The 10,431-nt window shown below is 37.0% G+C and overlaps 1 protein-coding gene across 2 annotated transcripts; it reads right to left on the minus strand.

Annotated features, from left to right (window-relative positions):
• Window positions 1-417: 417 nt before the first annotated feature.
• LOC306860482 (lysine-specific demethylase 8) lies at window positions 418-3,960 on the minus strand. 2 transcript variants are annotated; one of them, XM_079402219.1, is made up of 7 exons: window positions 3,213-3,960; window positions 2,389-2,561; window positions 2,180-2,312; window positions 2,028-2,075; window positions 912-1,061; window positions 727-819; window positions 418-612 (listed from the first exon to the last, which is right to left on the minus strand). In XM_079402219.1, the coding sequence occupies exons 1-7, from the start codon at window positions 3,669-3,671 to the stop codon at window positions 448-450; spliced, it is 1,221 nt and encodes a 406-aa protein (XP_079258345.1). In that variant the 5' UTR covers window positions 3,672-3,960; the 3' UTR covers window positions 418-447. The 2 variants fall into 2 exon arrangements, with proteins under 2 accessions (XP_079258345.1, XP_079258344.1); XM_079402218.1 differs by having other exon boundaries at window positions 3,192-3,960.
• Window positions 3,961-10,431: the final 6,471 nt, after the last annotated feature.

Consider the following 10,431-nt stretch of genomic DNA (forward strand, 5'->3'; position numbering starts at 1 on the left):
ATTTAAAGTTACATTATTATTATTAATTTAGCAGACAAATTTAACCAAAGTGATTTACAAATGATGACAGTAGAAACAATCAAACCAACAAAAGAGCAACATTATGTAAGTGCTGTGACAAGTCCCGGTTAGTCTAATGCAGTACATGTAGCATTTTTTTTTATGTCATAATTTTAACAAGCTAAATGATTTAAATATAAGGAATAGGGTAAAATGGGGATGATGTTCCCCTTTTAAGAACAATGTGCATTTACATTTAAATTGTAACAAAAGCAAAGATATCAGAAATGAACATCTAATTCATTGGAATACTGAATAATCCCATCATTTTAGTGTAAGTAATACATTTATATATGTGTATAAGAGCCTAAAACTCTAAAATTTGACATTTGTACAAATAAAGGCAATGCAAGACTTGACAACACAAGATGTTTTATTTTGTACAAATCAAGACCACCAAAAACTGACAGAAAAGCTGAGCTCTAGAGAGCGCACATAATGCCAGTGCTGTTGAGGGATGAAGAGGACATCTCTGGGTCGGAGAATGCACTCCTGATATGAGGCTTTAGAGAAGTCTGGGAACGCCACCAGGTCTGGATTCTCCACCTCCACCTGGTGGTGGGAAAACAATCTCGTGTTTTTTTCTTTTCATAAGATATAAAACAACTTAGATTGTGTGATTATTTCAAAAGACTTTGAACTTGGTGTCATAAATTGGGTCTTTACCTGACTGGTGTTGTGCAGTAGCTGTGATTGATGTGGATAGAGATATTTAGTTTCATCTGGGCTGTAGAGCCTGATGTATTTCCCTCCAACCACCTGACGGCCAAAAACAAAACCAGAATGCTATGAAACGGGGAACAAAAGCCTTGCCTTTCAAATGCCAAATGAACCATTTGTCTCTTGTTCACCTGTGCCAAAAAATTCTGTTGAGGATCCTGATGGAGAGGAGACACAGTCCCTCTAGGCCCAAACCAGGCATTAATTGTAATGTCATCCTCATCTCCCTCTCCAAGACAACAATAGTCTGGGATGCGAATATCTTCTTTCAGCTCTGGAACCTATCAGGATGAATAACAGCCAGAGTGACTGCTACTGGTTTTGCATCATGCTACATCCATTATTAGTATAATTGCAAATCTAAGAAGACTGCTATAGCACCAACAAACTAAAAATTAATGCGTGCACTTTTAACAGTATAGTGAGAGAATTAAAGAAATAGTGCAGCCATAAATGAAAACTTGCTGAAGGCTGATTTGTTTGTTTCTTCATTGGAACAGATTTGTGGACATTTTAGCCTTACATCACTTTCTCACCAGTGGATCCTCTGTAGTGAATGGGTGCCATCAGAATGAGAGTTTAAACAGCTGATAAAAATATCACAATAATCCTCAAGTCATGTAGGTAATCCAAAGGTTTGTCTTTCTAACAATTTAAGTTTTAACTTAAAACTGACACTTATGGATAAAATTGATAAATCCATAATAATAATAATAATAATAATATCCAACTTTAGTGAAAAGTTGACTTGTCTGAATCAGGTGTGAAATATGCACACACCAAGCACTGTTTACAAGTGAAAACCAGTCCAAAACATAAAACAAAGAAAGTCTGTGGTTTTTGACATGAAAGGACAACAGGCGATGGACTATTTCACTAGTGGAAGTGTTATAATTAAACCAAAAGCAGTGGTTACAAAGTTAAAAACGTCTTAAAAACGCCAGTTTTTGAGGTCATAAGATGTTAATTGATGGACTTCAGTGTTGTGGATTATTGTGATGTTTTTATCCGCTGTTTAGACTCTCGTTCTGACGGCACCCATTCACTGCAGATCCGCTGGTGAGCAAGTGATTTAATGCTAAATTTCTCCAAATCGGTTCCAATGAAGAAATAAATCATCTATATATTGGAAGGCCTGAGGGTGAGTACATTTTCAGCAAATTTTATTTTTTTGGGGAACTATTCCTTTAAAGGTAAAGTATGTAGATTCTGGTCCTCTAGTAGCACCAAAAAGAAATGCACCTGACCTGATCAAACAACTGATGCTGAGCCAGATATCCCACTCCATCCTCCGCCTAGAAGAAAATAACCAAAAATAACAAATATAGACATTTTACAGCTTCTCTAGGCAAAAAACAAAACACAGTCTTACAATGAAATAAATGGAAATAATTCTTACTGTTCCTATAATGTAGCGGTCTATGAAGTCATTCACTGTAATGAGCTTTTGTGACCACTCTTCATCGGTGTACTTGGATCCCACTTCAATAGGTACCGTCCGGCAGCCAGCGATAGTTCGCAAGTAGTCTATGCTTAGAGAGAGTGTACAGTATGGCAGTGTACAGATGCTTCAGAAGGTAAAGTCTAATAATGCATATTTTTCAGTACCTCCATAGATGCTCTGTGAAGGCCGGCCAATGGTCAGTTATTCCCTCTATAATCACAGGCGTCTGAAGATCCAGGAATTCTGATCTGAAGCGATCCAAGGACGGACAATGAATCCTAGGCACTGCTTGTGCAGGGTTTATTACTGGCTCAGACACACAGTCCACTTTCATTTTCTGTTTTAGAAAAGCTTAATAAGTGAATAATGCATAGGTGAAAAGGCTATTGGAACAAGGTTTTAAAGAGCATGACATGATTTAGTAAAATATGACATGTTTCTGAATCAACAATTGGTATTTAAAAGTCACAGGCCAAACTTTACTCAAAAATAAATAAATAAATAAATAAATAAATAAAAATGCCCTACTTGCCCTAACAACATATTCACTGATTTCAACAAACACAAAAATGAAGTTTTGAATAATATAATTTTAATAATATATTTGTAAATGTGTAATTTTATGTAAATGTGAATTATTAATCTTTTTTTTAATTAAATAAATTCACACACAATTTGATCAAATGTTAGGTGTTTCTTTACAATGCAAATTTGCAATAATAGCGGAAAATTATGAAAATACTATAATTATAGACATACATACAACAAACAAGGCAAAAATTACATTGAAGTATTAAAATTACTACAACTAAAAATTCAAAATTCAATAAAACAAATGCAAAGCTAAACAAAAATATAAAACTTAATATACAATAAAACTTACATTTCATTAAACTATAATTAAACTGAATGAAAGCTACTTCAAAATATTTACAAAAATTAATTCACAAATCCTTCATGCTCTTGCCTTTATGAGAGATGACTTCACCTTTGAACAGGGTTCTTCACTCCTCTCTGCTTTGTGTGGACTCTCCATTTTCACTTTATTTCTTAAGACACCAACAAGCCTTTGCAGAATGTTGTCCATGATGCCTGCTCCCATTAACAAACCCATGTCACATGTTTTAATGGCCTCTTGGATATTGTATTGAGATGGACTTCCACGACATAAACTTAAGACTTTGAATAAGCAGCCATAAGAGTAAACTCTCCTCCACTCCTTGTCCACATCTCTCCATGTGCCAGTGTTGAGCTTCTCCCAGGAGTAATCGATAATGACCTGAGCTCTTTGAGCAGAAGCTGGGCAATCTGCTTCACTGTACAGCTGATCTCTAGCCAGCTCAAGGACCTTCAGCACACTCAATTCAATCTTCTCGCTGAAGTGAAGGGGGAATTCAGACACTGTCGAGGGCAAAACAGCTCGAACATCAGTCCAGATAGGAGCCATGAGCAGAAGAAACCTGTGCAGATCACTTGTAATTGAGTTATGGTTGATGATCTGAAGAGAAGCGATCACAGGAATGGTTTACTTGCTTGGGGATAAACACGACTTCTTCTCATAGTATTGAGATACCGAACTGGTGTACAATAAACTTAATATTTGTTACAAGTGTATAATAAACACCGTTTAAAAACAAAGTTAAACAGCTAGCGTTAATTACGTAAGAAATGCGCAACTAATGTAAAAAGAAAAGTACTAAAGCCAGTGCAGTTGATATAGTACCCGGTTTTAATGTTCGGCTGGAAACACAGAAGATAAAAAACGTTCCGCTTCGGAATGCATATTGTCAGTCATTTCTTTGCAATCGGTAATTGGTTTACACACAATGTATCTTCTGAAAACTTTTGTATGCAGAAATAGATAGCTCTGTTATATGTAACATATATGTGATGTTAAAAGATATTGTAAGTTTTCTGAAAGTTAACTTCCATAAGGCTCTACCTGAAAGATATCACTGTAAAATTCTTCTGAGAAAAAAATAAACAAAAAGACAGCGGTATTATGTTTTGTTAGCTAATCAGAAGAGGCACCTGTCAATCATTTTACGGTTCCCAGCGAACAGTTCATGTGTGGGAAAACTGAAATTTAGAGCGGCTTTTGTTAGTTTGAAGGTGCAAGTGTTCACAATTTTACATCTCTCTACAATGGCTTATACAAAACTTCCTACATCAACAGGAAGACGGAGGAAACAAGACCAGAAAGCATTTGACAGGTAAAAAAAACAACATGGTTTAACCAAAGAAAGACATACAAAGATGGCCTGTCTATATTTTGATGGAGGAACGTCGCTAACACCTGTAAATTCTGAACAGTTTATTTATTAGTTGATTTAAACGTTAATAAATAAACTGTTACCATTATTACCCCAAATTGAGGAAACCTCTCGCCTTTATTGTTTACTGCTTAGGCCTAAAGCTGCATTGTAAAAAATCAAAAGTTGAGAAAACTTAAAAGTTTAAGGCAACCAGCTTCAATAGATTGAGTTTCTCAACTTCTTTTTGTAGGAGATTTTTGAGTTTTCTCAACATTTTGTTGAGTAAACTCAAAAATCTCCTGAAGCTGGTTGCCTTTTAGGTAGTTCACCCAAAAATGAAAATTCTCTCATTAATTACTCACCCTCATGCTGTTCCAAACCCATAAGACCTTTGTTCATCTTCAGAACACAAATTAAGATATTTTTGATAAATTTTATGTTTTTGATGAGCTCTCTGACCCTCCCATAGACAGCAGGGATCCTTACACGATCAAGGTCCAGAAAGGTAGAAAGGACATCGTTAAAATAATCCATGTGACATCAGGGTTTCAACCATAATTTTATGAAGCTACAAGAATACTTTTTGTGTGCAAAGAAAAAAAAAATTATGCAACTTATGTAAGCGGATACGTTGTTTACATTCAGATCAATGGGTAAACAACGTATCCGCTTACATATGTTGCATACATTTTTTTTTTCTTTGCACACAAAAAGTATTCTTGTAGCTTCGTAAAATTATGGTTGAAACCCTGATGTCACATGGACAGAGAGCTCTTAGATTTGATCAAAAATATCTTAATCTAAAGAAGACAATCGAAGGTTTTATTGGTTTGGAACGACATGAGGGAGAGTAATTAATGACATCATTTTCATTTTTGGGTGAACTGTCCCTTTAAACTTTTAAGTTTTCTCAGTTTTTGATTTTTTACAGTGTAGACAGTAAATAGACTATGAATTTGTCTCATGATTATTAATGATGTTTTATCGACAGATAAAAGTAATTTTAGTCCCGATTGCAACTCCTTACAGCCAAGGTTGTTTCAAGTGTACAGGTACATCTAAACAAAATTAGAATATCGTGAAAAATTTCATTTTTTCTTGTAACTTATTTCAAAAAGTGAAACTTTCATATATTTTAGATTCATTGCATGTAAAGTAAAACATTTCAAAAGTTTTTTTTTGTTTTAATTTTGATGATTAGAGCTTACAGCTCATGAAAGTCAAAAATCAGTATCTCAAAATAGAATATTTACTTTTGAGTTTCAATTAATGACCATCTCTACAGTATAAATTCCGAGTATCTCTTGTTCTTTGAAACCACAATAATGGGGAAGACTGCTGACTTGGCAATTATCCAGCAGACGAACATTGACGCCCTCCACAACGAGGGTAAGTCACAGAGGGTCATTACTGAAAGGTGTGGCTGTTTACAGAGTGCTGTATCAAAGCATATTAAATGCAAAGTTGACTGGAAGGAAGAAATTGGGTTGGAAAAGATACACAAACAACAGGGATGACTGCAAGCTTGAGAATACTGTCAAGCAAAGCTGATTCAACCACTTGGAAGAGCTTCACAAGGAGTGGACTGAAGCTGGAGTCAGTGCATCAACCCAGCAGGCACACAACGTCATATGACGTTAATATTAGGTTGGATTTAGGTCGCGACGTCAGGTGACCAAAATTCAATGTCAAGCCAACGTCTAATGACAACGTTTATTTGACGTCCAAGACCGACGTCAATTGACGTTGATATTTAGTTGTTTTCAGGTTGTGTTGGGAAGTAACCAAAATCCAACGTCGAGCCAACGTCTAAAGCCAACGTCATATTGACGTCAAATACTGATATACAGTCGTCGGGTATGGCAACCAAAACCCAACGTCGCCTAGACGTCATAATGGTAACGTCCACACAACGTCAGATTCTAACATCATTTGACGTTGTTTTTAGGTTGTGGCATTTAACTAACCAAAATCCAACGTCGAGCCAACGTCTAAAGCCAACGTCATATTGACGTCAAATACTGATATACAGTGGTCAGGTATGGCAACCAAAACCCAACGTCGACTAGACGTCATAATGGTAACGTCCACACAACGTCAGATTCTAACATCATTTGACGTTGTTTTTAGGTTGTGGAATTAACTAACCAAAATCCAACGTCGAGCCAACGTCTAAAGCCAACGTCATATTGACGTCAAATACTGATATACAGTCGTCGGGTATGGCAACCAAAACCCAACGTCGCCTAGACGTCGTAATGGTAACGTCCACACAACGTCAGATTCTAACATCATTTGACGTTGTTTTTAGGTTGTGGCATTAACTAACCAAAATCCAACGTCGAGTCAACGTCTTAAGCCAACGTCATATTGACGTCAAATACTGATATACAGTCGTCGGGTATGGCAACCAAAACCCAACGTCGTCTAGACGTCATAATGGTAACGTCCACACAACGTCAGATTCTAACATCATTTGACGTTGTTTTTAGGTTGTGGCATTAACTAACCAAAATCCAACGTCGAGCCAACGTCTAAAGCCAACGTCATATTGACGTCAAATACTGATATACAGTGGTCAGGTATGGCAACCAAAACCCAACGTCGCCTAGACGTCATAATGGTAATGTCCACACAACGTCCGATTCTAACATCATTTGACGTTGTTTTTAGGTTGTGGCATTAACTAACCAAAATCCAACGTCGAGCCAACGTCTTAAGCCAACGTCATATTGACGTCAAATACTGATATACAGTCGTCGGGTATGGCAACCAAAACCCAACGTCTCCTAGACGTCATAATGGTAACGTCCACACAACGTCAGATTCTAACATCATTTGACGTTGTTTTTAGGTTGTGGCATTAACTAACCAAAATCCAACGTCGAGCCAACGTCTAAAGCCAACGTCATATTGACGTCAAATACTGATATACAGTGGTCAGGTATGGCAACCAAAACCCAATGTCGCCTAGACGTCATAATGGTAACGTCCACACAACGTCAGATTCTAACATCATTTGACGTTGTTTTTAGGTTGTGGCATTAACTAACCAAAATCCAACGTCGAGCCAACGTCTTAAGCCAACGTTATATTGACGTCAAATACTGATATACAGTCGTCGGGTATGGCAACCAAAACCCAACGTCGACTAGACGTCATAATGGTAACGTCCACACAACGTCAGATTCTAACATCATTTGACGTTGTTTTTAGGTTGTGGCATTAACTAACCAAAATCCAACGTCGAGCCAACGTCTAAAGCCAACGTCATATTGACGTCAAATACTGATATACAGTGGTCGGGTATGGCAACCAAAACCCAACGTCGACTAGACGTCATAATGGTAACGTCCACACAACGTCAGATTCTAACATCATTTGACGTTGTTTTTAGGTTGTGACATTAACTAACCAAAATCCAACGTCGAGCCAACGTCTAAAGCCAACGTCATATTGACGTCAAATACTGATATACAGTCGTCGGGTATGGCAACCAAAACCCAACGTCGCCTAGACGTCATAATGGTAACGTCCACACAACGTCAGATGCTAACATCATTTGACGTTGTTTTTAGGTTGTGGCATTAAATAACCAAAATCCAACGTCGAGCCAACGTCTAAAGCCAACGTCATATTGACGTCAAATACTGATATACAGTGGTCAGGTATGGCAACCAAAACCCAACGTCGCCTAGACGTCATAATGGTAACGTCCACACAACGTCAGATTCTAACATCATTTGACGTTGTTTTTAGGTTGTGGCATTAACTAACCAAAATCCAACGTCGAGCCAACGTCTAAAGCCAACGTCATATTGACATCAAATACTGATATACAGTGGTCAGGTATGGCAACCAAAACCCAACGTCGCCTAGACGTCATAATGGTAACGTCCACACAACGTCAGATTCTAACATCATTTGACCTTGTTTTTAGGTTGTGGCATTAACTAACCAAAATCCAACGTCGAGCCAACGTCTAAAGCCAACGTCATATTGACGTCAAATACTGATATACAGTGGTCGGGTATGGCAACCAAAACCCAACGTCGACTAGACGTCATAATGGTAACGTCCACACAACGTCAGATTCTAACATCATTTGACGTTGTTTTTAGGTTGTGGCATTAACTAACTAAAATCCAACGTCGAGCCAACGTCTTAAGCCAACGTCATATTGACTTCAAATACTGATATACAGTCGTCGGGTATGGCAACCAAAACCCAACGTCGCCTAGACGTTATAATGGTAACGTCCACACAACGTCAGATTCTAACATCATTTGACGTTGATCTTCAGTTGTTTTTACGTTGTGGCATTAACTAACCAAAATCCAACGTCAAGCCAACGTCTTAAGCCAACGTCATATTGACGTCAAATACTGATATACAGTCGTCAGGTATGGCAACCAAAACCCAAGTCTCCTAGACGTCATAATGGTAACGTCCACACAACGTCAGATTCTAACATCATTTGACGTTGTTTTTAGGTTGTGGCATTAACTAACCAAAATCCAACGTCGAGCCAACGTCTTAAGCCAACGTCATATTGACGTCAAATACTGATATACAGTCGTCGGGTATGGCAACCAAAACCCAACGTCGCCTAGACGTCATAATGGTAACGTCCACACAACGTCAGATTCTAACATCATTTGACGTTGTTTTTAGGTTGTGGCATTAACTAACCAAAATCCAACGTCGAGCCAACGTCTTAAGCCAACGTCATATTGACGTCAAATACTGAGATACAGTCGTCGGGTATGGCAACCAAAACCCAACGTCGACTAGACGTCATAATGGTAACGTCCACACAACATCAAATTATAACATCGTTTGACATTGATCTATAGTTAGTATTAGGTTGTGGCATAAAATAACCAAAATCCAACGTCAAGCCAACATCTTAAGCCACGTTCATATTGACGTCAAATACTCATATACAGTCGTCAGGTATGGCAACCAAAACCCAACGTCTCCTAGACGTCATATTGGTAATGCCCACTCAGTGTCAAACTCTAACATCATTAGACGTTGGTCTTTTGTTATTTTTAGGTTGCGGTATTAACTAACTAAAATCCAAAGTCGAGTCAACGTCTCAAGCCAACGTCATATTCATGTCAGTTACTGACATTCAGTTGTTAGGTATGGCGACCAAAACCCAACGTCACGTATATGTTATAATGGTAATGTACACACAACGTCAAATTCTTACATCATTAGACGTTGATCTTTTGTTAGGTTTAGGTTGTGGCATTAACAAACCAAAATCCAACGTCGAGCCAACATCTTAAGCCGATGTCATATTGACGTCAAATACTGATATAGTCATGAGGTAAAAAAAATAAATAAAAATTTCACAAGAGAACTGTACATTTAATGCTGTTTTTACAGTATTTTTCTGTTATTTTAAATTATTAGCAAAATTCTTTAGAACAACTTCTATAAATTAACAAATGTTATTTTAAGTAGCTATAATGTTATTAATCACAAATTATAGTAGTTCTCATTTTTTAAGACAGGAAAATGGTTGTATTATTTATACTAAATTTTTTTCTGTTGTCTTAAATTGCATATAAATTAATGTAAATTCATACAAATAATCTGTACTATGTAGCTCATTAAAGGTTTATGTCCATAGCTGTTTAGCATTTTTCTTTGTAATTTTAAAGCACATCATATCAGTTTTATATTTAGGTGTTTTTACATTTAAACTCTGCAATTCTGAACACAAATATAGCTGACTTATTTCATTACATCAAAATATGCATAGTCTGTTTTTTAAAGCTGCACTACTCTCCAGGTTGAAACTTTCATGCCTCTGCTCACACACCATCTGATCCAAATAGCTTTGCAATGGAAATTGTGAACAGAGAAAAGTATGCATAATCTTTAAAAGCTCAAACAAAAACAAACAAAAAAACATTGACTTCACAAACACGTCATACA

This window comes from Barbus barbus (assembly GCF_936440315.1).
Source record: "Barbus barbus genome assembly, chromosome: 4".
NCBI lineage: Eukaryota > Metazoa > Chordata > Actinopteri > Cypriniformes > Cyprinidae > Barbus > Barbus barbus.

Excerpts from the sequence above, each read along its gene's own strand:
- LOC306860482 (XM_079402218.1), bottom strand. The coding sequence starts at position 3,671 with ATGGCTCCTATCTGGACTGATGTTCGAGCTGTTTTGCCCTCGACAGTG. Across the intron at positions 2,076-2,179 it reads ACCGCTACATTATAGGAACA|GCGGAGGATGGAGTGGGATA; the intron begins GTAAGAATTATT and ends ATTTTCTTCTAG. Across the intron at positions 613-726 it reads TACTGCACAACACCAGTCAG|GTGGAGGTGGAGAATCCAGA; the intron begins GTAAAGACCCAA and ends TCCCACCACCAG.